The sequence below is a fragment of the Zootoca vivipara genome, chromosome 4 (assembly GCF_963506605.1).
Source record: "Zootoca vivipara chromosome 4, rZooViv1.1, whole genome shotgun sequence".
Taxonomy (NCBI): Eukaryota; Metazoa; Chordata; class Lepidosauria; order Squamata; family Lacertidae; genus Zootoca; species Zootoca vivipara.
Genome location: NC_083279.1, coordinates 23,648,150 through 23,675,585, shown reverse-complemented (window position 1 = coordinate 23,675,585; position 27,436 = coordinate 23,648,150). Strand labels below are relative to the sequence as shown.

Sequence of the window (27,436 nt, the reverse complement as noted above, 5' to 3'; positions counted from 1 at the left end):
GTTTAGGCTATACAAGCAATGTCACTCACAGCCCAAGCATAATAAATAGATTGAATGATAACTGAACAAAACCTTAAGTCAAAGTGAGGTGATGGAAACAAAACCTGCTTGGATGCTAGATGAAAGAGGATCCACAATTCCTATTACCTAATTGTATATGCTTCTCAGAGCAAAGGTTTGAAGGGAATCACATACTTTATACAAAACACACTGTATGAAAGAGAGCTTTAATTACAAAGAAGAGGGTTGTCTGCACTTCCAATAAATATATTTGCAACCTGGCGGGAACCGTAACAGAAAAGAGGAGAAATTCGTTGAAGGAAATATTTGAAATTGACTTCTGTGAGAGCTAAAGCTGTGAGAGCACGGGGTCTGTGGGGAATACATTTCCTGGCTGTTTCCTAGAGCTGAGCTTTTGAAGCATCTATATACCAATGAATTTGGAAGGGGAACCAGGGGTATTTCCTTGGCTGGTGTGCCAAGCCTCCCTCTGCCTTTGCAGTGCCTTCTTTTTCAGTTAAAGCTCAGAAATGGTGCATATGGTGAATCCATGCCTGCCGTCTTTCAAGTCTGAGGTTCAAGGCCCACTCTGGTTCTGTTTCTGACACTGTTTTCATATACTGAATGGAACTTTTGGCTTGGTGGGCATCCCTTAGCGCCTCCTCAGTGCCTAGAAACTTTGCTCAGTTTGGAAGTAAAGGGTGGGTCTGCCAGGTTTGGTAACTAAAATAAATAAGCGGCCTCTCAACAAATGAAACATTTGTAAAAGTGTTACGAAGACATTGCACATAGTTTTGCAAATCAAGAAAATCTTAAATAAATAAATGAGCAAGCAACAATTTGCTGCTTTTGAATTGTACCCAAGTTTGCTTGAAGCGGCCCCTTGCCTGTCCCTATCCACTGGCATACAGGCTCATATACTGTACAGTAATGAGCTTTTTTGGCTAGTGCCATTATATAGTTCAATCACTAGGTGGTGCTGGACTTTTTTGTATAGAGGTGGAGTTAGGTGCTTTCCTTGTTCAAGAGAGACAATACATGTAAATGTATTTACTAGCTTTCCTGTTTGTTGTGTTAGCTTCTAAGTTTTCCATGAAGATGCTCCTTGCCAGGAGATGGTCTGTTCCACTCTGTATCCGTTATAAAAACCGGCTCAGGGTGAAAATCACGGTGTGTGTGGCATTTTTAGGCCTCGTTCCCTCATGGACAAACTTTTGGGTGCTTACCAGTGGTGGATGGAGCAAGATGCAAAAGTGGGCAGGGGCTGCAGCTCAGTGGCAGAGCAGGTGTTTTCCACGCAGAGGAGGTCCCAAGTTCAAAATCTGGCCTCTCGAGGGAGGGTTGGGAGAGACTGGCTGAAAGCCTGGAGTGCTGCTGCCGGTCAGAGTAAACAATACTGAAATAGGTGGACCAATGGTTTTGCTTGGTATAAGGCAGCTTCCTATGTTCCTAGGTTTCTACATCAGCGTTTCTCAACCGGTGTTCCGCGGCACACTACTGTGCCGCGAGACGCTGGCTGGTGTGCCGCAACGAGAAGGGCGATTTGCATTGTCACGTCGCTGACCCGCTGGAAAGGAAGCCGGCCGGGTCACGACGCGAGGCGAGCGCCCGCGTCGTGACCCAGCCGGCTTCCTTTCCGGCGGGTAAGTGTTGTTTATTGGCGGCCGCCAGGCACGTGACAATGCAAATCGCCCTTCTCGTCGCCGCACGCCGCGGCAAAATTTAAAGTCGGCATCCAGCCGGAGGCCAGAGAGGGCGCCGCCGCCGCCGCCTGGGGAGGAGGAGGCAGGCGGGGAAGGCTGCGCAGGGCTTCCCTTCGCCGGGCCAGAGCGGCGGCGGCTGCCTGGGGCGGCTGGGAGGGAGGCGGCGGCAGCTGCGCGCCCGTGTCTGCCCGCCTGGGGTCTGTGCGTGCCGTCTAACGTCACCCCGCTCGCTCCACAGGCTCTGCGCCTGGTGGGTCCGCCTGGCTACCGTGCAGCAGTTCTTCAGTGGCATGCTTTACGTCTCCCCTCCAAACTAAACTAAATATAGGGCGGCACAGAGTTGGTGTGCCGCGAGATTTTTTTTAGAGAACAAGTGTGCCGTGGCCCAAAAAAGGGCATGAGTCAGTAAATAGTATTTTAGAAAATATCTGCTTAATTAAATCTTCAATCCTACCTCTCAGTACAGTGGGGTGGGGAGATCATGTTGCACTAATATAGTCCCTCTGGAAGAAATGCATTCCTATGGAGACCCTAGCCCAATTTTTTTTTTAATGACAGTACACTTTTTATTCAAGGTGCATTTCAACAATTTGAGCAACTGCATGCTTGATTTAAGGCTAACACATTGAGAAACATGTGGATATTAAAATGTATTTGATGCCTCGTTTGGCACAAGAAATAGCACTTACAGTATTGTGCAATGACCAATCTGATTTTTTCTTGCACACTGCCAACAAAAGTAAATTACGATAATAATAATAATTATTATTATTATCATACTCGATCATAACTGAAATTATAGCCATCAGAGGAAAATGAAGAAAAAGCAATGCACTTGGCCTCAAAAGAATTTGCATGGAATATAAATGCAACAACAAAGTCACAATGGTTGCAAGTCAACACAAAGAAGTGAGGGCACAACTTAAATTCCGAAGCAGTGTTGAAAAAATCATGCTCGGTTTTAGTTAAATTTCTGTCTGAACCTTGGAGGTGCGAACGGCAGACACAATCAAAACTAGGACATTGGAGTAGGATGAACTTTTGTTCAAATGTCAACATATTTTGGGGGACAGAAGAGGGACAACAGCTAGGCTAGGCTTACACCAGGGTTCAGCAAACATTTTCAGCAGGGGGCCAGTCCACTGTCCCTCAGGCCTTGGGGGGGGGGCGGACTATATTATTTTTTTTGGGGGGGGTGAACGAATTCCTATGCCCCACAAATAACCTAGAGATGCATTTTAAATAAAAGGACACATTCCACTCATGTAAAAACATGCTGATTCCTGGACCGTCCACAGACCTGATTTAGAAGGTGATTGGGCCGGATCCGACCCCTGGGCCTTAGTTTGCCTACCCATGGCTTACATCGTTACAGTTCACATGTCCCCCCCCCTTCTTAATGTTCTTTATTGAGTTTTGCATTGATTAAATATATACACTTTCCATTCGTTCTACAAAATATGTTAACTTATACACAAAGGTAAACCAAAATAAATCAATACTTCTTCGCAAGTGACTTCCCTCCACCTTATTGCGGATTCTTCCTTCTTCCTTATCTTTTTAACTGTTTTCCTTATTTCACTTCTCTTACGTAATATATGTTGTCTATCTGTTATTTACTTTGCAAACTTTAGTCAAAACACATCAAATATTTTGTCTGAGAACAATGGTTCTCCAGCTCATCTTTAAAGCAACCCCACTCTTTTTTAAACCCTGTAGGGAATTAATGTGGGGCAAATGGCAGGTGGCTGGGCTGAGAAGGGGTTCAGCCCCAAGCAGTTTACTAAGAATTTACTAATTCAAGTGCCTTCTATAATATCACATCATGAACAGTTTAATCACCAACAGTTTTCATATCCCTTTAACATTTTTCTGCAGTTTTAAGTTGTTTGCCTTTTATCATTTATGTTTTTCTGCTGCCTTGACATTTCAGTGGGCAATTACTTGCGTCTCTTAAGAGAAATAGAACTTCAAGCATGACAGTGCTTGATAAATTGCTAAGCGCCTATGCCTAACACTCTTAAAGAAAGGCATGACAGTTTTAAAATTAACTTTGAACCAAATTTCTATGCTACCCAATGGAAGTCAGATTGCAAGTCAGATTGTCTGATTTTGTTTATGGAGCCATGCAGTCTGCCTAGAGATTGAATTCTTCCAAGCTTTATGAAGGTTGATCACCAAGGACAAGACTGTGGCCCAGGTGATTGCAAAATCATTTTGAAATGTGTGTAACTTTCTCTCTTTCCCTTTATTTTTATATTTTCAAAGGAGTCACTGGCATTTAATGCCATAGGTGTATCTGTTCAGTAATAGCATGCCCATGTCCCAATCTTTGGAACATGTGTGCTAAGCCTAGTATGGCATTAGTTTCCTCTAGTGATCATTGTGCTTTAGCAGGTAACTTCCCGAGAGAAGTGGAGTGGAGAGACAGGAGGAAAGAGGCATGGGGGTAGGGGCCAACAATAAACTTTCTCTCTTTTTGGTAATATATGAGCCGAGCTTTTGCGTCAGCATCGTGTGGGTAGGTATCTTGATTTTGTTGGCATAGCAAGAAATCAGAGGGCCCAGGGCATGGTTGGTTGCAACTGATTGGTTGCATTGCGTTTTGTTGGGGGCAGGGCCTGCTGCTAGGTTAACTTAACCAAATTGAGTTGATGTTGTCTGCTGGAGGGGTTATTGCATTTGTTCCACAAAAAACAACTACTAGAGAAAGTGGATGAGAAGATATACAGCAGTCTTTAGGCAAGGAGAGTTGCTTAAATCAGAACAGCAATATCTTCCCCAATGAAAAGAAGGAAAGATGGCTGCATATATTTTAATTTCTTATTGGGAGATCCCGCAGACATCTATTTCAAGTGTCTTTTTTACAGCTGTTGTTCTGCTGCTACTAGATCTTTCAACTCAACAGGGACCTCTCCTGAAGTTTCAAGTGGGAAATATATGAGCAGACCCTCAGATCTTTTCCAGTCTGTTAATTTCCCAGAGGTACGAAGTGTCATGTAAAAGTATCAGCTCAGCTCTGCCAGATTTTTGGGGAGCACCCCTTGGCATATAAACCAGCAAGAAGTAACTATGAAGTTCATATATCAGTTTAATTTCCTAGATGATATTTACACAGCAGTAATGTTATTTTAGCACACTATACACCCAAACAGCATTCTGAGATAAGACTTTGTGGACACTGTACACGATAACCCTGGTGAAAACCACTCCAAGCTCCATCACAGTAACATATCTAGAAGGCACAAATCTTGTATCAGTTTCTACTTCCAAAGTCTCAAAACAGGCATTACGGAAACTAGTGTTTAACTTCAGCAGATATGAAACTGAGCTACTGGCTGCAGATTGAAGCTACAATGAGTGGTGACTTAACCCATGACTCTTTAACAGAATAAAAATAAGCCATAAATGGTACAGAGACATGATTTTTTTTTTGTACGAGTTTTAAATATACATAGAATAAACAAAGATACTGATCTTACTCAGTTCCATACCCTGGCTGTAATAGAGCCTTGACATGGTGGTGGCAGTAATACTGCACTTTTTGGCAATTACAGGTTGTTTTGGATGAGGAAAAGGACGGACTGCATTCTGGCCAATACAATTAGGCCAGGAGGGATTGAGAAGAGATGGATAAAGGCGCTGTGAATAGGTAATCAAAGTGGTACTTGTTAGGCATTTGGGAAAGAGAACTGCAGCAGCAGTTTGTGTGCACAACTCCCACAATGAAAAGTGTTGGAGTGGAAATATATACTGACCCTGAAAGGGATCGAATTGTGGCAACCACTAGCACAACCGTCACGCCACTAGTGGGAGCCCTGTCCTTAATGTATTGCAACAGTCAAATCCAACAGGCTGCTTGTGCTGGTGGAAGCATTGTGCCGGGTTAATATACAACATTTTTGCATTGTCACGCCGCTATCACTTGTGCAACAAGATTAGCTTGTGCAATGCCAACTCTCTCACCTTTTGCACGAATGTTGCTTTGGATCTTTACGTACCTGTGTATCACGTACCTGGAATTAATTTCCTAGGTCAGTTTTATATTGAATTCCATCCAGGCTAGTGATCTTCTTTCGGTGATAGCTTGTTTTGGTTTCCACGCTGGTCATGGATGATGTGAAATTCTTTTCTTTCCCAGCCGCCACAGAAATGTAGTGGACAAACCAAGAGGTAGGGACTGATGACTCTGTTCCTCCTCTTGCCGGCCTACTGTGTTTCCATGTTGGCTGCAAAAGAAAGGCAAACCCCATCTTTCGCAACCAGCACAGAAAGCTACCGGTAATGTGCTGGCAAAAGTGATCCATCCCTCCTCTGCCAGCCTGCTTGGTAGAAGGCATTCCCCCTCCCCAAGCCTCTTAGCAGACTTGTTAAAAAATGTTCATGATAATAACTATTCTTGCATACAAGGCTGTTCTAAGCCCTGTCTGTAAATAAAAAGATAAGACAGTCCCTTCCCTGCAGGCTCACAATCGAGCAGACACAACACAAGAAATGGGGAGGAAAACGGAAAGCAAGTGAACAAGCCTATCCAACTTGTTTAATTTATTCCTTAATATCACAGCTGTACAATTTTCATACATACAGAGAGAAATGCATATTGGCTACACCATGTCATGTGGATGCATTTCCAATTATAATACAGTTAAGTGCAACTCCACTTGAAAAATGTACATTTTTACAACTTATACAAAGTAAAGACTGCTACACTATTATCTGTGACAGTATAAAGCTTTGATTTATGTTAAGTTTCATTACTAAACCACTTCCTGGTTAAATACAAAATATACTAAATCATTTTTAAAAAGGCCCTTGTGGTATTTGGCCAGTATATAAAATACGTTGTGTAAAATTTAACCTTTTGCACATTTTTTTAAAAAATAAGCTTGTAACTTGTAAGTTAAACATTTGTTATTGAGTTGCTAGAGTCTGACATGTAACAGGACCCATGCTGTAACTTTTTCTTTGCTATTGCATTGATCGTCACCAGAAGAAATGAGCACCCTGATCCTAAACACATCCCTTAGAAGCAAGTCCCATTGAAAGAAATGGTCCTCAATTCCCAGCAAGTTGTTTAAAATTGGGTGTAAGGCTGCAATCCTAAACCACTTTATTAGGAGTAGTTATGACCGAAAAAAATTGGAACTTATTTCCATGTAAACGGCCATAATCCAACTCAAGAGTTAAGTGCACTTAAACCCAGTGAAATCAATGAGCATAAATATACTACACTCTTATAATGGATTTGATTGATGTGTTTAGGACAAGTCTGCAATGCACTGCTAGTTTATTTAACAGACTATAGAACAATTTTCTGGAAAGAGCAACAGCATTCCCGTTTAAAGGGAAAAAAAGGAATGCTATCCAAAACATGTTTACTATCTACATTTTCATGGGGAGTTTAACCAACTTGTGGAAGTATGTTTTTAATAAAGATGAACCCAGACTTTACGTGCCAACTCCTTATCATCTCACTGTATGTTTGGGCCCAAAGAACCGTTTTGTTGTTGACAGCTGTATCAAAGGAAAAAACAAACATTTCCTCAGTCGCCATCCCTATTACAAGAATGCTTTGATTTGTAACCTCCTTAAAAAATATACATTTTACAATCCTGGCACCTCCACAAAAGGTGAGACAAAGAGAATAAATATTTGTTTTCACTCCGTTAATTATCCTCTGATTTGGAAACTACCTGTTGTAGGCTCTTTCTTTTTTAGATTTCTCCAGTGCTTTGTCCATAGTTTTCTCATTTTCTCCTCTGCATTTGGGACAGTACCACTTGCCCTTTGGTTTATGATTGAGTCCCACACACGAAAAGTGAAACCATTCAATTGGGCACTCATCATTATCACAGCCTATCATTTCTCCATAGGAGACCTGATTACACAGGCAATAGGTTGGCTCATTAGGGTCAATGGGGAGGTCGGCTGGAGAAGCCTCCCTCTCTGCTTTGGCCTTGGAACGCTTCTTTTTATTGGACTTTTTTGCTTTCTTCTCCTTAGGAGTTCCTGAGGTGATATCGTCGTGGTCGTGATTATTAGACGCATTCTCTCGGTTCTCATTATTTCTTTGCCGCCGGGACCGTTTGTTGTTGGGCTTCTCGGCCTGAGTGATTGTCTCGCTCTTTGACTTATCTTGGTTAGTTTTGCCACTGTTTCCAGTAGTGTCATTGGTCTCCTGGCAGGTCTCAAACAGTTCTACGTGGCTGTCAACTTGCCTGGTTCTGTTCTCAACAAGTTCTACCATCTGGCTGACAATCTGAATCTTCTCGTCTCCCAGTTCTTGACTCCGGATCAGGGCTCTCTGTATTAAGTGCAACAGCCTCCTCTTTTGTACTGCATCGGTCTCTCGTTTGAATTTTTCGTAATAATCATCCAGCTCCTTTAGGATCTCTGTGAAGAAAGAATAGGATTATATTATTTCCCAACCTCATGCATAATACAGCAGAAGCACTTGAGCTTTGTCACAGATATGTCATCAATAATAATAATAATAATATAATTATTATAATAATAATTAATAATTAATAATTAATAATAATTAATAATAATAATAATAATTTATTTATACCCCACCCATCTGGCCGGGTTCCCCCAGCCACTCTGGACGGCTTCCAACAAAACAGAAATTCTAAAATACAGAAATCCATCAAACATTAAAATACAGAAATCCATCAAACATTAAAAGCTTCCCTAAACAGGGCTGCCTTGAGATGCCTTCTAAAGGTCTGGTAGTTGTTGTTCTCTTTGACCTCTAGTGGGAGGGCATTCCACAGGGTGGGTGCCACTACCGAGAAGGCCCTCTGCCTGGTTCCCTGTAACTTGGCTTCTCGTAGTGAGGGAACCGCCAGAAGGCCCTCGGAGCTGGACCTCAGTGTCCGGGCAGAACGATGGGGGTGGAGACGCTCCTTCAGGTATACCGGACCGAGGCCGTTTAGGGCTTTAAAGGTCAACACCAACACTTTGAATTGTGCCCGGAAACGTACTGGGAGCCAATGTAGGTCTTTCAGGACCGGTGTTATGTGGTCTCGGCGGCCGCTCCCAGTCACCAGTCTAGCTGCCGGTTTTGGGGTTTTTTTTGGGGGGGGGGAAACACCTAAAACTTTCCACACTTTAAAGTGTGGATTCTAAACACAGGTACTCTGAGGTGAGTTGCATTGAAATATGTCCCATATAGAACAAAATAATGGAACTCCTTTCCTAGGGAGGCTTGCTCCACCCTATGTTTACTATCTTTGGCAGTAGTCTTATAGCAAGACCTTCTGGGGTGAGCAGGGCTAGGATCTAACACAGGCACCCCCAAACTGCGGCCCTCCAGATGTTTTGGCCTACAACTCCCATGATCCCCAGCTAACAGGGCCAGTGGTCGGGGAAGATGGGAATTGTAGTCCAAAACATCTGGAGGGCCGAAGTTTGGGGATGCCTGATCTAACACATCTCTGCCTGAGCAGGGAGGTTCCTGGTGCAGTCCCATTCCCATCCCCTACTCAGCACAGATAGGCCTGCATATCTCTCTAGCTCAGCCTGGGCCCATTAGGTGGGTGTCAAGCTGGTATTAAGTCATCAAAAAGGGGCATTGCTTGGGATAAGACAGGTGGGAGGATTTAGGCTGCACCCTAAGCCCATTCAGCATGCTCACTGTGAATTGGAAGCCCAGCACTAAGTCAGGGGGAAAGTGGCATAGCTCAAGCTCTGTTTAAAGGCTTCTTTCCTCTCTGCTAGGGTTAGGCCAGCTCAACCAATGGTGGACTGGACTGGGGCGAATTTTTTTTTGCCAACCCTTGCTTTACACCCAACTTAACACCAGGTTCTTTGTGTACAGGCTTGCCCTGCCTAGCAAGCAAAAGCTGTGCTTTTCCAGTGGGCTGACAAGACAGTTTGTGGGAATGCTTTGATGACATTCTGCTTGTTTTCTATCTGGAGCTTAACAACTGCATTCTTGCCTCTGTTTTGCTTATGGTGTTTTGTTTTGTGTTTTGTGAGGTGCCTTGGAGAACTCTTTTTCCTTTTTTAAAAAGGTCAATTACCTAAAACACTTAATCAACATTTAAAACGTTTGAATACGCACAGGAATGCACTTTATTTTAAAAGCATGCTGCATACTAAGTAAACAAGCCCTCTTTCTGGGCAAATTGCAAGGTGCAGCTCAACCTCACTGACATCAGCTTGGGTCTTACTCCCAGGTAAGTGCTGGGCACAGGGTTGCAAGCCCAAGTCCACTTTACCCAGTCAGAGAAAAGGGTGGAGTAGAAGTAGATATATAAAATATAAGAGAATTGGTAGTTTAATAGGTTTGAATTCATGTTTACAATGGGCAAAACATAAGTAATGTAATATAGCAGCTCTATATAGTAAGAAAAGAACACCATGGAAGCTTGGGTGGGAAGTCAATGGATATGAGAGATTGGTGGTAAATGTTGTTTAAAAGAATTTGCAAAATCTGAAAAATTAATTAAAAAGCTTGTGGTTAAAAAAATGAATATATAACAACTTCCGTTGCTTCGCATTTTAAAAGACGTGTGCGTAGCAGGTGTCTCGCGTGTACCAAAACACGTAACGTGTGAAAGGAACGAAGCAACAAAAAGGGGGGAAGTTGTTTTTTTACAACAAGAGTGTCGGTTTAGGTTACCTCCCGGTGCCAGAGCGCGCACACGGTGAAAAACCTGAAGAAATAAAATAAAACAAAATTGCTAATGGTAAATGCCGGCGAGCATAAATGCTGGAGGAGCAAAGCAACAGGGCGAAGAGCCGGAAAGGGTTAAAAGAAGTAACTACATGCCCCGCCCCTTCACAAAAAAGGGTCTCCGCGCCCACTGAGCCATTGGATGAGGGTCCTGTTTATCACACCCACCTACCCGGGCCCTCAGCCAACCAGAGAACCCCTGCCGCCCTTGCCCCGCCTCCTCCTTTTCGGGAGTGAGGCCACACCCTCCCCACGGGATGCGTCTTCATGGTCCATTGTTCTTAGAAGGGAAGTGGCCGTGTTAAGAGCCGTTTCTCTCCTCCCACCCCCGCCGCCTTTTTACGGCTTCTTCAGCCGAACGTACGCGAGCAGAAGAATCAGCTCGGCCGGCCAATCACCACCCGGCAACTCCAAGCAGTGCCCGCCTCAGACTGAAGCAAGCCATACGGAGTAAAGATTCAGGTCCAATAGCCCGCCCTCTGCCTTAAGAGCGTCTCCTCCAATCGAAAGGGAAAGCCCCAAGCGAATCTCCACCCGCTTTAAGCCAGCGTTCCAATCAGATGTTTGAAGGCGGAGCGACTGCGACCCTCATATTTCTACATCCACCCGTCAGTCACTATTAGCGTTCGACGCTTCCTGCAACTAGAGGAGCCAATCAGAGACTGAGAAGCGGACGGGGCAGTTCGAACTATTACAACAAACCTCCCACTGCTCTCTCTCTCTCCTTCGCTCCCCCTCCCTCCCTCACCCGGTTTCCACCGTTCGCTTTCGTCAGCGCCACTAGGAGGGGCTTCGTAGAGAATTCAGCGGGACCAATAACCGGGCAACAGGGCGGGGCCACGGCTGTTTCATGAGGGAAGTTCTGGCCAATAATGGAAAAATGGAGGCGGGGCGGGCACAACAGGGTAATGACGGTGAATATAAAAGCCGCTGTGACGGCGCTTCTCACTCTTTCTAGAGCTGAAGCGCGAAGGTGCCTCCCTTTAGCGCAGTACGGAGTGCTTGTAGCTGGTTGAAATGCCCGCCCTTGTCCTTTAAAACAACAGCCCCCCCCCCTCATCCCCTAACCACGCAGCCAAGCCCTCAAGTTTTGATGTTTCCTCACTTTCTTTATCTGGCGCTTCTCCTCTCTCCCTGTTTACGACACATTAAAAACTCGTCCACGAAAGGTCTCGAATGGATACTTGCTGCGTTCTCCCTCCTCACCCCCCACTCGCTTCATAAGCACAGCAATAGCCTGCCAGGTTTCCAACCCCACTTCCTCGCCCCTGGAGAAAAAAGGGGGAGCTGAATGTGTAACGGGCACCCTTGTGTCACCTCTACCACCGGCAACAGTGGCACTCTTTCCACCCCCCCCCCGCATTTTACCTCTCTCAGCTCCAAGTGACAAAGGACCTTTCGAGCCCCCTCAATAACTAAAAAATAAAATAAAAACCCCACCATTTCCCTGGCTGCAGACTTGAGTGCGGGAGAAGACAGCCTCCCCTCCCCTCACCGCCAAAAAAGGGCTAGAAAATACTGTATGAGTTTCAGCACAGGGAGGAAAAGAAAAAGAGAGAGGGAGGGAAGGAAGGAGGGGGGGGTCACTCAGCAAAGCAGTACATCCCCAACCCACACAGTATTTATATAATCTTTTTCTCTTTCCATAGTCTCTCCTTCTCTCCCCCCTCCTCGGCTCCCCGGTTTACAGATACTTGACAGGAGAGGACTGTTTTAAAAGCAAATGCCCATTGAAAAAAAGAAGAAGCGAAGGCAACAAGCCCTGCCCACCCCCCATTCCACTCTCTATCTAATCCTCCCTCCCCTCCCTTACTAGCACCCTCTCTCCTACTACAGCCATTGCGAAGGCTAGAAATTCCTCAATGTTGTAACTGTGATCGCTGCCCCCCTTCTTTTTACCCTCTTTCTTCCAACACCCCCCTACACACACACCGCTGTCCCGCTGTCCCCACAAAACATACTCTCTCAACCCAGAAAAGAGAAACAGCCGCCTCAGTGCCCCATGCGTCCTGATCCTCCAGCCCCTCCTCTGCCCTTTCTGCTGCCGCCGCCTTTTTTGTCAAGCAATTTTTTAAAAAAACCTTAAAAGCAAAGTCCTTGTTTTAATAACAGGAGCCCCAAAGAAGACCTTTTGTTCCGCCCCAAGGAAGGGAAGGGGAGGGAAGCACACACACACACACACACAACCCACCCCTCCATCTATCTCTGCAGAGCAGCCCCCTTCTCCTCCTCGAATCTTTTCGCCCCCCTTTCCTTTTGCCTTCTCACAAAATAAATAAATAAGATTTTCAAAGCTTTGCCATCCGCTTCGGGATGAGACCGGGGAGAGGGGGTGGTGGTGGTGGAGAGAGAGAGAGAGAGATCAACCCTGCAGAAAAGGCAAAATAATAAAAATAACCACCATCTATGTTGCTTCTACGTACTCTCCCGCACACGAACACATAAAGGAGAAAAGCACTTACCTTGATATTTGGCGTCAATTTCCCTCATCAGGGAGACATTTCTCTGCAGATCGAAGGGCAGAGATTCGATGGAGTCCAGGTAATCCTCCACATAGTTCGCTAAATGAAGCTGCTCTCCGTTTGCAGGGTTCAACATTTTCATCCGGCCGAAAATTGTGAGTATAGATATATCTATATCTATCTCTCTCTCCTTCTCCTCCTCCTCTCCTCTCACCCCTAAATGGGCGAGAGTTTTCCTTTCAAACACAGCAGCCCCCAATGGCAGAGTCTCCGTCCTCGCCGCTCCTCTTTTCCGTCCTCCTGTTCCTTCGGATCTCACAAAAAAGGAGAAAAGAACCCACTCCAAAAAGAGGGGGGGAAAAGAAAAAGAGCGAGCGAGCTACATCTGAGTCCTTTTCTTCCCAGAGTAGAAAGGCAGGCAGGCAAGGCAAGGCAGGCGCGCGCACACACACACACACACAGCCCGAGAGTCCCTACAGCCTCAGAGCAGCCGAAGCAGCTGATTGAATGGCTGTCGTTGTCGGTAACTCACCAAGGAGGTGGTACGAACAATCGGAGAGGGATTTGTGTGTGTGTGTGTGTACAAGAGACGGGAGGGGAAAGGAGAGGAAGATTATTATTTTTTTAAAAAGACAAATACGATCTGTTCTGTTCTGCCTACAGATAGGCAGAAGGGGCGGAGAAGCTCCTCTCGGCGAATGCAGCTGCTGCTCCTGTTCCGCCGGTGGGTATGAATGCCGCCTTCTCCCCTACGCGCCGCACTTGATCCAACGTGGAAAACCCAAATACCAGTTTCAAACACTTGGGAAACATTCAGCCCCGCCGCCTAGGGCGCATGCGCACCACTCCCATCTACAGTACCTTGAACACCACCACCATCAACCCCCCCCCGCTCCCTCCCTCCCCGCCGCGACACTAAACAGCGGAGGCGCTCGATGTGCTTCTCTATCTGTATAATCGTTGCATTTCCCTCCCTCGCTACTGGCGGAGAAGGAAGTGAGGAGACACGGGTGGGGGGGTGGAGGAAGCAGCAGCAGGCAGCTCGCTCGCTGCTGAGATGCGCGGATCCTGGGTGTCGTGTGCATGCGAGAGCAAAACAACTCTTCCTCCCCCACCGATGCAGACGTGCCTCACGCATGGAGGGGCCGGGAGTTGGAACTGTGTGCTTGCTTGCGGCTTCCGTGAATGCACACGCATGCCAAAGGATCCACCGCGCCGGCTGCATCGCAGGGTGGCAGCAACTTAAGGCAGCAGCGGAGGCCTTCCGTGTCTTCATTATTTGTTGCTGTTTGACTTAAAGCAAAGCAGGAGAGCGAGTTAGCGAGGGGTGTTCTCCTCCGCTTAAGTGCGCGGGGGTAGGTTAACCCTGGCGCTTTTGCACACATGCTTGGAAACACGCGTGAAACTCCCGAGGATGGCCAGGATTGCTGCGAGCGAGCGAGCCCCGGTTTCTGACAACGAAAGGACCGAGGGAGGCGTGTTGTGTTGTGTGGGGAGGGTGCGCTGTGAAAGGCACGATGCTCTCTACACACATGCACACACACATCCCTTCCCCTTAGTTTGCAGGACTCCCCCCCCCGGCTTAAAACAGGCAGCCTTCCCCCCCCCCTTCCCTCCTTGAAAACTAACAACCGGAGCAACCGCATCGAGAACTATAATCCAAGTTAAAGGCAGCGCCTCTGGCCAATCGCGGCTCAGCCTCGCGCTCCACCCCTCCGCTTCGGCCGCCCAATGGGAGGTCGCGGGTTTATGGTGGTGGAGGAGGTAGGGTGGTCCGGAAGAGAGCGAGCGACGAGCAAGGTAGCGGCGCGTGCGCACACCGTCATCCATGGAACGAGAAAATGGAGGGTGCGAAGCGGGAGGAGGAGGGGTGCAAGGGGACTACATTTCCCAGCAGCCTTTTCTTTCTTTTCTCTCCCGCACCGCAGGCCGCATGCGCATGGGTTGTGGCCATTGCAGTCCTGACATAGGGGTACCCCCACTGCTTTTTAAGGTTGCCTGATCTGAAAATCAAGGCACACTCGGCTGCAGAAAACAAAAGGAGGGGGACGCGTGAGGAACAAGGTTACTTAGTGCCCGGCAGTTATTTGCCGGTGTTAATTCATTTAGATGTATTCCTCACCCACTCCCCGTAGCCTGGGAATGGAAGTAGCTGGTGCAAGCATTCCTAAATAGGCGTGCTGCTGCTGGTTCGAAAGAGGCGTTGCGATTTAGGGCACATGGGTGAAGGGAAGGAGATTTGGGGACTTGGGATCGCTGGAAAAATGTGGCCGGGAGCGGGGGGTGGAATAAAAAAAAGGCCTCTGCAGCTGGAAAGTGGTAGCAAATGCCATACTTCTCAAAAGGTTCCTGCTACCGGCTGCTCTCGCCCGCTATGGATCTCGAACGGAAAAGGCAAAATGTTTTCACAACTGGGTTTGTGTGAGCACTTTCCACAACCCAACCTCACTGGGTTGTCGGCAGGATAAACTTAGGGTTTTAATGCACGCTGTAGCCTGGGATGCTGTATAAAAAATAAACAAGAAAGACGATTTGTTTTTAAAAGCAAAGCAAGAAAGCAAACTTATCGCGATTTCCTGCAAACGGCTTCTCTTAAAAGTATACGGACGATGCGCAGCAGCCGCTGTCTTGGATTTAACATTTTTTTAAGCGCGATATTTCTGAATGGCACTACGGGGATGCCTGCATACTCTGCGCAAGCGGGGTGGCGGCAGCAATGCCCACTTGGGGCGGGGGTGGGGGGGGGAAAGAGTACTAATCCGGCAGGCGAGGAACAGGATCACCAGGGACCATTACGATCCGCAGCAAACTCTTCGCCCACCATAAAGAAGAGTCAGGAAGACGCATCAGCCACCTTCGCTGCTCATTACTTAGCTCAGCTTCTGGAAATAGCATTGCCAAAACCGCGGGGGTGGTGGGAGAGATGCCTTCCTTTAAAAGCATTGGACCTGTATCCATTCCAAACGGCTCGGTATTTCCCTCTCCAAAGCGCGATTAGGGGGTGGGGTAGATTTCCAAAGGAAGCAGCTTCTTTTATTCTATCCTGTCCTTCACACCCCGTTTCCAAGAACAGGGATCTGGATTTGCCCAAATAAGCTCGTTTAAGAGTTTCCCTGATCCGCCGCCACCGCCGCGCCGCTTAAGCCATGATAAAATAGTGGTGGATCTCGCTGGTAGCAGAAGGGGAGGAGCTCTCCCAAAAGACACGGTGCTTTGTTGTCTTCCACGTCTCCACCGGCTAGCAGGAAGGTTCAATTTTCCTTTCTGCATTTTCTGCACCAGGCAACAATGGCTATTACATGTAAGAAGCAAGAAACACCCACACATCAGCCCCCTAAAAAAACCTTGAAGCCCATTGGCTAAGTCATGAAAGACACACTCCTCTCCTCCCCCCCAATCTCTCCCGCCTTTCGCTTCCCGGAATCTGCAGCCTGTAATTTGTTAATTTTTCCTTTACTCTTTCTCTCCCTCCTGCATTTTTAGTTCTGTCTGGTAGAAAGCGAAACAAAGTAGGATTTCCTAAAAACGATGCTCAGTGCTTTACAGTCTTCTGGAACTCAAGAGAAACTATGGCTCCAAATCTAGACACACTTACCTGAGAGTAAGCTCCATTGAACTCAGTGGAGTTTACTTTGAAGTTCCGGTATAGGTTTGCAGGGTTAGTATTTGTATGGTCAGTCTATTGGACAGCACAGTACAGTTTGGGGCAGGAAGATTTTTCTCAACTTGGGTGGCCTCAACCCCCCCCCAACCTAGAAATTAGATCTGTTGATTAGCCCCTTAATTTAGCCTCATTTACTCCAGTTGAACGAAAATAATGCTGTTGACTTAGACAAAACATAAATCAGGTGTTTTTTATTGTGTTCTCTTAAGCTGCTGCATGCATTACAGTAAAGTTAAACGTTATTTTTTGCGCACATAGTTGTGGATGCAATGAAACAGAACACGTTATACAAAGATACAAGCATTGGATCCAGATTAAGGCTGCAAATCTGTACACATTTACCTGGGAGCATATCCCATTGAACTCAAATGTAATTTGATAAATTTTCCTGCAGTCACATCAGTTTTTGGTGGGTAGGTGGGGTGACCTGACTGCAGGAAAATTTATCAGGTTACATTCAGGAATCCTGAAGAAAATGATAGGATACCTGTGGGCCCATTTCCTTGTCTGGTTGTAGAACAGTGGGTGCTTCTTGACTTGGGGTGTGTGTGTGTGTGAGAGAGAGAGAGATTCAAACACATACTGGAAAATTCACCTTGTGCAGAAGACTCTTGTGATGACTTAAATGCACTTTTTAAAGTACATGTGATTTTGGACTACCACTGAATTTAATCGAAGATAAAAATGCTTACCTTCATCTGGATTGTGCCCTTTTAAAAAAAACCTGCATTGCTACTGGGAGATGCTGATTTCAATAGCGTATTGGATGCTGTAGTAGTGTAAAACCCCATCTTGGGGAAGAACACCTACCGGTAGTTGGTGTTACCAAGAACACCTATTTGGGACCCCACTTGTTTGGCACACTGAAGGCAAATACCTGCTGCCAACTCGTCATGGACAAGACCAAGGACAAATGGACTTTCAGAGGCGTGATCCATTTCTGTACTCCAAAGTATGTCACATTGTGTTCTGTGGAGCTTCCTCCCTAGTCTTGAACTGCAGCCTTAATTAGACTCATCTAAATGACTCAACAATTAAAAAAATGAGCGGGTGTAGAGGCCCAAGTGCTGCAAAATGATGTAAATGAGCCATTGGCAAGAATATATTCTGGACTGGCCACCTCAATAAAAGCTATCAACCTTTTCTGTGGATCTTCTCCCTAGGAACAAGTGGACTGGTGCAAAATACCAATAATCAGGAAATGTTTAGGCATTTATAGGAATCCTGGCTAATTTTTCTCCTATAATTACCGGTACTACAAGGCAATACAGTAATAAGTACCGCAGTAATCAAATAACACATTTTCTTTTAAATTTATCCCCCTCCCCAATACCTTGCACTCTGTAAAAAACAACAACAACCTGATTCCAAAAATTAAGATCCTGCTTCCCCTTAATAACTTTGCTATGCGATGCTCATTCAGATTTGAAACTTTGCTCTTTGTAGACGTGGAGCGAGGCTATTGCTAAAACCAACTGCCGCCGTCTCCCGCACTCGGAGCTCTCCGGGTTTTTTTTTACATTTTACGGTGCTGACCAGATCCGTTCCACCGACTTAAAAAAAAAAGGATGTCGCGGGGCGAGGGAGAGGAAGGAAGCCTACGCGCCTAAGGCGCCCTTTCCCAGCAATTCAGTCTCCTCGAAGGACTTCACGCGCGCATTGCGTCGGAAGCTATACTTTTATCTGCTAAGGACGGTCGCGCTATTTCCAAGGTCGGTGGGAACCGGGAGAGAAGGGGATTTGGAAGAAGAGAAGAGGGGAGGGAATGCGAAAGCCATTGCAGCCGAGGCGCTGTTCTACCAGCTCGGCAAGCAAACAAACGCCTCCTCCTTCCCTCCGCTTTCCCCTTCCAGCTTCAGGCAGAGAAGGCTCCTCCTTTTCCTGCTGGGTTTTCTGGCTGTAGCCGCACAGGCGGCGCCGTCTGTTGCTACAGGCGCGGAAGGCTGTGCGCGTCTCCCTTTCCTCTTCCGAGTGGTTCCGGCGTCGCGTAGCGCCGCCCTGGTTACGCCAAGGAGGAGGCCCTCGCCGGGGCGCGCTGTCTCCTCGTTGCATTTCTGCAGCCCGATCATGCTGGCTCTGCAGCTCGTGGCTTTGCTGGCTTGCGCGCAAAGCGGCTGATTTGTAAAGAGGAGCCGGGAAACCAAACCAAAAGCGCCCCCAAAACAGGCTTGGGTGCCGCCGTCGAGGAGCATGTTTCGCGCTTGGTTCCTTCCTTGGCGCGCCAGCGGCGGCGGCTGCTCCTCCTCCTGCTCGCACTGTCTGGGTTTCAGGCGGTATGGGAGACTGGCCCTCCTCCGCCTTTCAGCGGGCGAAGGTGCTTCAGCTGCTGAAGGCAAGCATCTGCTGGGCGTCGCTTCCCGAAGAGCAAGGTGCAGCGGCGGTCCGGAACGCGGGACCAAGTGGATCAAGCCCGCGGGCCGGGACAGCGGCATCCAGGCGTACAACAGCCTGAGCAGAAGGAAAGAGCCTCTCATCCTGCGAAACGCGGATGTGGTGACTTGGTTAGAATACTTAGAAAATTGTGCTCCTATACTTTTTAATTTATTTTCCCCCCCTTGCCGGGACACCTTCATGGCTAGCAATAAAATGGATAGGTGGGATTCCTCTCCGCCCCCCACCCCCAGCAGTGAAGAGGGAAAAGTCTCACCTGTTGAGATGTTGCAGAGTTTGTTAGAAACACAGGTACTAAGCTCCTAGGGGAGCTAGTAATTAGTAATGCAGTACATTTGGGTCTAGCTAAATATTAAAAACCAGCAAGAGTTGTGGCACAATCCTTGGGTGCTTTATGTGGAAGTAAGTTGGATTGAACTTACCATTAGGTGTGCGCAGGATTTATTTGTGGGGTTTTGCTCAGTAATCTTACCCATAGCTATATGTGTCCTGCGCTTTTAAAAAATTGAAACCAGAATTGCACCATGGCATAATGGACACAGATTTTGAGAGAGGTAGGGAAGCAATTTCTCAGAAGATGTGCAAGTAGGGAGAAGGCTGAGACACGGTTGAGAACAGGGACACTGAATAGAACAGGTGTGAGTTCAAAAATGGGGAACTCTAGGTGTTGGGTACCTCTAGGAAACAAGGGACAGAATGACAGAAAGCTTTAGGCAGCTGTAAGGATGCTGGGCAAGGACCAAGCCCAGAAAAATCATATTGTTTGCTTAACAAAGACTTACTTTTTCGGTGTCGGGGAAATTCGTTTCCCCTACTGTGCCTAAAGTGAGCTCCAAGTTCAGAGGTCATGTGCTTCACCCTCCTTATTCAGCTGTGTAAGTGGCTGATTTGAATTTTGAAACTAATCATTATGTAACACCTTCTGGTGTTTTTCTTAGTAGATCTTAATTTTATTCACAGGTATAGCTGTGGACCTACTGTCTATGACCATGCACACCTTGGGCATGCTTGGTAAGCCTTCACATGCTAAAATTTCATTTATTTTTGTCGGAATTAGTTCTGCACCAGCCGGCTTCAATATAGTCTCTTGCTTTGTGTAGATTCTCTTCTTATGAGTACATTAGCATCAAGCTGTTTTCCAGCAGAGAGCAGGAATCCTAGAATTGTAAAGCTGGAAGGGACCTTGAGGAGTTAGCCAAGTGCAAGCTATCAGCATCCTGCAGAATAAGAAGTCTAGTTAAATGCACCCAAGTGAGGCATGGAGGAAAAGATAGGAGAAATGTCAGCTTGGTGTGGAGAAAAATTCACTTCGGAGATCTGAAATATGATGGGTCACTGTGCCTTAACAAGGTGTTAGCCTTTCTGCTTAGACTTCTGAAGCAAAAAACAAAATAAAATCCTAGCTTTAGTATGTCTACTTAACATAAAACCAACCTGTTTCATATCTAGCTGAGGCCCATAATACATGTGCCTTTCCCCCTCTCTTTCAGCTCCTATGTTAAATTTGATATAATTCGAAGAATACTGACAAAAATATTTGGAAAGGATGTCGTCATGGTGATGGGGATTACAGATATAGATGACAAAATAATTAAAAGAGCCAGTGAGGTAAGTGTATATAGTTCAGCTTGCTTTTTGGTTCACAATCCAGTGGATTTTACAAATGTGCTCTATTATACTGTTTGCATTACAGCCGGTCTAGGTAGGCAATGAAATGAAACAGATATTGCGTGGCAGGATCAAAATTTGGGAGATTTGCAGACTCTTTTATCCTTTTGTAGGTGAAAAGTTTTGCTAGGCCTCGGCCAAACGAGAGAGGTTTCTCTCAATTGCAGTTAGGAGATGTGTCCGTTAGCCTGTCCCTCTTTAAGTAAATTTTCATCTCCTACCTTAACCTCTGTTAAGTAATGCAGCTGTGGTAGTGTTAGCTGTGATAAAGGAATGAAGGCACTGGCTAGGAAAGCCTCTGAAGGAGGAAGTGTGTCTTTTGGGATTTCTTTGTGATCCATCTGTGGTTTTGAACACACATTGCCAATTTTGACTGGTGCAACCATTCCTGGAGAGGGATAGCCTTGCTAGAGTAGTTTATGCATGGATAGCCTCACAATTGGACTACTGTGATGTGCTATTTGTGGGGCTGCCCTTGTACCTACCTGGTTTGGAATCTGCAGTGTGCACCAAATGCAGCTACCATAGTGCTTGGTGGGTCACCAAGCTTTACACATGTTACACCTGTGTTGAAAGATGTGCACTGGCTATTAGCTACTGAGCCATGTTCAGAAGGGTTTGGTTGTTGTTATTCAAAGCTTTGGGAACCAGAATATTTTGCAGACTGCTTCCCCTGGTACAGACCAAGTCAATCTTTCAAGATCTTCAAAGGAGAGCCTGCCAGATCTTCTGTGACCACCTGATTGTTAGGTACTTGTTGATAATGCTTACCAAGTGAGTCTTCTTGGTGATAGCACTCATCTTTGGGTTATTTGTGAGGCAGAAACAGCAATTCCTTTGAATGCTTCTTTAAAATTACATTCACCTAAACTTTCCTGGACTTCTTAATGTTTATTTTGTTTTGCACAATGCTTGTTTTTTTCTTTGTGCTCTACAGTTTTGTGTTCTTACCACATTTTTAGGAACTTTTATTGGTGGTGCTGGTGGTGGTTGTCATTTTTTTAATAGCTTTTGTGTAATCCACCTAGAGATTTATATATATGTATAGAGTGTGTGTGGCCAGGGTTTCCACTTAACAAGGACTGGAAATCATTATCACATTTTAAAGCTTCTCTTCCAGTTATCTGTCACAATTCTACCAGGATGTCCCAGTGCCATCAAATCAGGGCCGGCCCTACGGCCAGGCTGGGTGGCGCAGGGCACCAGGGCGCCCGCCCACCCGCCGCGGAGCTGCACGCCCAGCAGCCGCGCTGTGCATTGCGCCCACCCGCCGGCCCGGCCGCGCATCTCCGCCCGGGAAACGGGGCGGGGGCACCGGAGGATCCGTCACGCCAGGGTGCCAAATATACTTAAGACGGCCCTGCATCAAATGCTAACCTACCTAAATGCAGTCAAACCAGTTCTATCCTTGTGATTCAGTGCATTTTTCTGTTTCCTCCTCTGCCCAATTTTCTGTCCTAACATTTGGCATAATATATTGGCATTGAACAGCTCAGTTTTTGTATGCCAAGAATTTCTGAAACATTTAAATGTAGCAACTCGAGTTGTTGACGTACAGTGCCTCTTGTACCATATGGGAGTCCACCAAGCTCTCGTCCATACAGTGTTTAACATTTTTACTTGTCGCTCATAGTTCCTTCTTTCCCACCAGCTCTGAAGGGGAAGATCCAAAGTACTGAAAAATACTTTTTAAAACAAGCAAAAAATAATAATCCCAGGCTGCTTCCCGGGTGATCCCAGATCAGCCTTCTCCAACCCAGTGTTTGTGCTGGCTGGAGTTGATGGGGAGTTGTTGTCCAAAACATGTAGAGAGCACCAGACTGGGAAAGACTGTTCCAAACAATCTGGGATCCTGTGGACAGCATAATGATGTCACATAGACAATAGAATTTTGGTTTTGTGGTGGTTCCCCCTCTGAGTGGACTTTCTGGTGGTGCTAGGGAGCTAAAACCAAGGGAATTCCTTCAAAATGATAAACACTTGATTTTGTAGGCCTCAGCCCCAAACAGTAATCAAAACAAGTGGGTGCGCTGCGGGGCATATCTCTCCATTACCAGTCTAGTTTGGCCCATTTTGAACTGTATCTTCCTTTATCTCAGTGAAATGAGTAATAGTATTAAGTGTTTCAAAAAACGTTGGGTTTTTTTTGTTGTTGTCAGGGCTCCGGAGAGCTGTCACCTGTCATTCCTGTTTGACTATGAATGAGGGTATTTTTAATTCCGTGTTTGAAATTGAAGCAACCTTTGGGTTAAGGATACCCCCCCCCCTCCAAAAAAAGATCAGTTCCCTTCTCCCTTGATATGTAAGATTTTTGTGCTCCTCAGGCATAAGTTAATGTGGCTTATTAGTTTTATCTTGGATTTCTTTTCTCTCCTTCAGTTTGCTATTAACTAACTGATCAAACAAATTTACCTGTGCGTTCCTTTTTTACAGATGGGCATATCACCTGTGTCTCTTGCTCGTTTTTATGAGGAGGACTTCAAGCAAGACTTGGATGCTTTAAAGGTACAGATATTTCCTCTAATATGGAAGACATATTTTATTTGTTGAAAAAGATGCCTGGGCAGTGGTGGACCTCTTCCTTGGTCTGTTGAGCTAATTGCCTATGCATATTTAGGTGTCTCCACAACTTCATTGGTGCTTCCTGTGAAGTTGGTGTTCTTGTTATTCTATTGACCAGGTAACACGTAAACCCGCTGCTGATAGTCCACATTTTTTAATCAAAGCCGATGACTTCTTTTAAATTTTCAGGTTCTACCCCCTACAATATATATGAGAGTGACTGAGAATATTCCTCAGATCATTTCTTTTATACAGCAGATCGTTGCTAGCGGGCACGGTTATGCAACGTCGAAAGGTAAATCTTCTGAACAATGCAATTGCATGTTAATTAGCGTAGAAGACATTTTTTGGTGTCTGTTTTTTTCATGTTGCCTTGAATATGTCTCGTACAGCTGTTAAATAGCAAATGCAGAGTTAATGTAACTATTAACTTCGAGCCGTTGTGGCCTAGTAGTTAAGAGTGGCAGATGAGGACCTGTGAGAGCAGGGTTCAACCCAGCCAGGAAACTCATTGAGTGACCTTGGGCCAGTCCACTTTGGCAGATGATTCCACATGCAGCCTGCTTGGTTTATGTGGTCAGCATAGGGGTACCATCTCCCCATGGTTGCTGGCACTGTGTGGTGGTGTGGTGGGTGCATAAATATAGAGGAATGCGTAGATCAGGGTTTCCCAAACTTGGGTTTCCAGCTGCTTTTGGACCACAACTCCCATCATCCCTAGCTAGCAGGATCATTGGTCAGGGATATGGGGATTGTAGTCGAAAAACGGCTGGAGACCCAAGTTTGGGAAACCCAGGTGTAGATTTCCCCCTTAATCCAAGGGTAGTCCTTCATATATTGTTGCAACTCCCATAGGCTCCAGCCAGCATGACCAACCTTCAGGGATGCTGAGAGAGCTGTGGTCCAACAATTTCTGTAGAGCACTACATTGGCTACCCCTGCCTTAAATCAGTAGGCCTAATCGCTTCCATCTTTGTAATAAGACCAAACTGTTTATTTCCGACAGGTAATGTTTATTTTGATGTCCGTTCTAGGGGAGACAGATACGGAAAGCTAAGGCAGGTTTACCCTGACACCCAAGAGGAACCAGGTAAGTTAACAAAAGCTGTATTGGCTTCTGCATGAATTACAGAGGCTTTGTATGTACTTATGCAAAAAGTATATAATACATAGAAAGGAGGCTAGTAGCCCTGTTTTAACTCGGTTCTGTGTGAGCCAGGGGTGCAAAGCTGTAGCACATGGGCTGCATCTGGCTCCCAAAGGGTCTTTTGTGGGGGGGACCCACCCCCATTTGAAATTTAATTTGTACAGGTTATTTCTAACTGCTCCCATAAGTACATCACTGAGGTGCTCTGGACAACCCCTGCACCCATGTTTGTCCATTTTTTAAAACAAAAACTGACAACTCCCACAGAGATGCCCTCCTAGTGGTGCAGCCATAAAACTTCTAGCACATTTGCAAAGTTGAGCAGGGTCCAGTATGGTTTCAAATTGGATGGAGGACCATGCGTTGAGATTCCTTGCGTTGCAGGGGGTTGAACTCGGCGACCCTCAAGTTCTCTTCAAACTCCTACGATTCTATGATTCTGATTCCCCTCCTGTAAATTTGTGATGTTCCCCTCAGGTGACCCCGCTCCTGAAATATTTGGCCTTTAAAATTGCACTGAAAGTGGCCTAAGGCCTAGTGGCAGGTCTTGAGACACGCTGGTGAGACATATGAAGCTGTCCAGATTACTTACGGAATACAGCAGAGATCTCTTTTACACACTTAACTTGTTCTGAGCATCTTTGTTAATGCGTTGCCCCTTGTTGTTGGCAGTTGACAGCGATAAGCGCAATGTGAAGGATTTTGCTCTTTGGAAGGCAGCCCAACCTCAAGAGACGTGCTGGGATTCTCCCTGGGGAAACGGAAGGCCTGGCTGGCACATTGAGTGTTCAACGATATCAAGGTCAGCCGGTCTGGACTTCTTGGTCTTTGTTTCTTTATGAGCGTGCATTAGAAAGCGATTGATACAGTGCAACCCCCGCCCTGCGTGAATCTCAGAGGGTTTCTGTTGAAAACAGTTTTATTAATGGCAGTTGCAGTCTGGGGGAGAAAACAAACAATGAAATCACATTTTAAGGACAGCTCTTCTGAGTGGAAGGGCTGCAAACTAAAGGCAGTGACACCTGTTGCCTTTGTTGCCCATATCTTGCTCTTGCTTTGATGCGCCATGGCAAGTCAGGAGGGCACACCGATAAGAGAGATGCAATGATCATACAGGGGAGTCAAGCCGGTGATTCCTAAACTGCGGTTTACAGTGTTGTTTTAGGCAGTCTGCAAAGCCCAGAGTAGAAACAGAGAGAAGCTGGCAGACTTTAGGCTTCCTGCAAGCATCTGGTTAGCCCCTGTGAGAGCAGGATTCTGAACTATCCTGAGCTATTGGCCTGATCCAGCAGGTTCTTCTTACTTTGACTTACCTGGCGTTTATGGCGGTGAACGTTGAACAAAATACCAGCTCCTACGTTGTGTGCATCTGTACTTGGAACACACAAGGTGACATCATTTTTAGGTGACAGGTAGGCAAATGTCTTAGGGATCTAGGACAAGTCTTTGTAAACCTGGCAGCGCTTCCCTCTTCTCCACTTCATGCTGTCTGTTCAGTTCAGCTGGATTGAGGGCCCCAAAGCACTTCAACTCAGAAGCCATTTCAAAAAACAGCCTCTAATGTAGTTCATGGAAAACAAGAGACCAGAACAAGTACTGTAGTCCTCAACACGCAAAGTTTTAAGAAGCATTTGGCTAAATTTTTTTTATTGAGAACAAATTGTAAACCCCTTAGTCAATAAAATATCTATAAGCAATATAAAATAATGATCAGTGTCGACGTCGTTGGCCTCAGTCTGCCTTGAGAGACAATGGAGGTAGGTAGTCTTTGACAATCTGGAAGCTGGACTAAGGCTGCAGTTCCTCTGCTGACTCAGTTAAACTCTTTGGGGCTGAGATTAGAGTGTTTAATAAGGGTAAGGCCACTTCCATCTAGAGGTAAATGGCAGTACTGCAGCATTCAAGTAAGTGGCTCAATTTAATGCCATCCCTTTATATGTGTGCAAGGGAGCAGAGAACAGGCACCTCATACTGTATTGAACTCCAAACACTTCGTTAACAGAGCTCAGCTTGCTGGTTAATTTGGCAATAACGAACGGCACCCAGAACTATCGTGCTGCAGTTGCATCTGCTTCTGCCTTATTGAAACGCTTGTGCATAATTGCTGCTGGTTGCAACTGTGGTTGCCTTGTTCAAACATTAGATTTGCTGATGCATACCCAGGGATGCTTGGGGCTTCTTGCATAGGAGGAAAAACTTGCTACACAGACTGTCGCTCTGTTGCTCTTATTCTGCAATAAACACCACCACCAATTGAATCAATCTTAGAATGCTGGAAAAACACACTTTGCAAGGTGCTCCTCTTAAACTGGCTTTGCCTTGTAATGTTTTAAAAAATCTTTCTGCTTGTTTGGAGTGAGATCGGAACAGATTGGTAAAGTGCCATTGTTGATCTACTCCTGTGGATCTCTCTCTCTCTCACTCACTCACTCACACACACACACTTCATTTGGATAATAGAAAACCTATATATAGATCATTCCTTATATGATAAACTTAAGCTGATGCAGTGATTTGAATAAATTCCAGAGTTGGCTCCCAATTCTTCTCTTTACTGATCTGTAACAGGAGAGTATTTCTCTCTCTTTACTCTCCCCCCCCAAACTCCCACTCATTGATTGTTTTTTGTTGTAGTCTTGTGTTTGGAGGACATTTGGATATCCACACTGGTGGAATCGATCTTGCATTTCCTCATCACGAAAACGAAATTGCCCAATGTGAAGTTTATCATCAGTGTGAACAATGGGGAAATTATTTTCTACACTCTGGTAAGTGCTTAAGTAAACCCTTTTTTTTGCTTTTGACACCCTAGCATTCCATTTCATTCAGTTATGCCATTCCAGACAAAATCAAGTTTTTAAAGGTAACATTTAATGAACATAATTACCGCATGTCGTAACTTAATTTTGATGCTCTTTATCTGTTCTTCTGTTACCTCTCAGTGCCTGACAAACACAGTTTGCTTATTGAGACTGCAGAAGTTGCTTGTGTATTGCACTACTCTGCAATATGGGGTGTGTGTAAGTTTATGCTGGGCTTTTCTGAATGAGTCAGCGCAATATTTTGGAGCCTCTCCAAGCCATCTTCCTACTAGGGATCAGCTGTGGCCGCGTAGAAGTGGCCTGTGCAATTGGATTGACTCACAGACCGAGCTCA

General features: G+C 45.8%; 2 protein-coding genes across 3 annotated transcripts in view; one reads left to right on the top strand and one right to left on the bottom strand.

The window, feature by feature from the left end:
* Positions 1-4,291: 4,291 nt before the first annotated feature.
* On the bottom strand, positions 4,292-13,714 carry ING1 (inhibitor of growth family member 1). Its single transcript, XM_035114480.2, has 2 exons — positions 12,849-13,714; positions 4,292-8,096 (listed from the first exon to the last, which is right to left on the bottom strand). Exons 1-2 carry the CDS (start codon positions 12,988-12,990, stop codon positions 7,393-7,395), a joined length of 846 nt encoding a protein of 281 aa, XP_034970371.1. The 5' UTR covers positions 12,991-13,714; the 3' UTR covers positions 4,292-7,392.
* A 4,779-nt stretch (positions 13,715-18,493) lies between these two features.
* The window catches only part of CARS2 (cysteinyl-tRNA synthetase 2, mitochondrial), a 33,290-nt gene continuing 24,347 nt past the window's right edge, over positions 18,494-27,436 (top strand). Inside the window, exons 1-8 of one of the 2 annotated variants that reach the window (XM_035114489.2) lie at positions 18,494-19,013; positions 19,864-19,914; positions 20,394-20,511; positions 23,005-23,076; positions 23,323-23,428; positions 24,140-24,223; positions 24,953-25,082; positions 26,915-27,048. In XM_035114489.2, the coding sequence (XP_034970380.2) occupies positions 18,703-19,013; positions 19,864-19,914; positions 20,394-20,511; positions 23,005-23,076; positions 23,323-23,428; positions 24,140-24,223; positions 24,953-25,082; positions 26,915-27,048 (1,006 nt within the window). In that variant the 5' untranslated portion in view covers positions 18,494-18,702. The remainder of the gene's footprint in view (positions 19,014-19,863; positions 19,915-20,393; positions 20,512-23,004; positions 23,077-23,322; positions 23,429-24,139; positions 24,224-24,952; positions 25,083-26,914; positions 27,049-27,436) is intronic. The other variant, XM_035114490.2, reaches the window with a different exon arrangement.

Bases quoted from the DNA above. Each gene is read 5' to 3' on its own strand.
- ING1 (XM_035114480.2), bottom strand. From the start codon at position 12,990: ATGAAAATGTTGAACCCTGCAAACGGAGAGCAGCTTCATTTAGCGAAC. The intron at 8,097-12,848 runs GTAAGTGCTTTT...CTTTCTTCACAG, and splicing joins AATTGACGCCAAATATCAAG to AGATCCTAAAGGAGCTGGAT.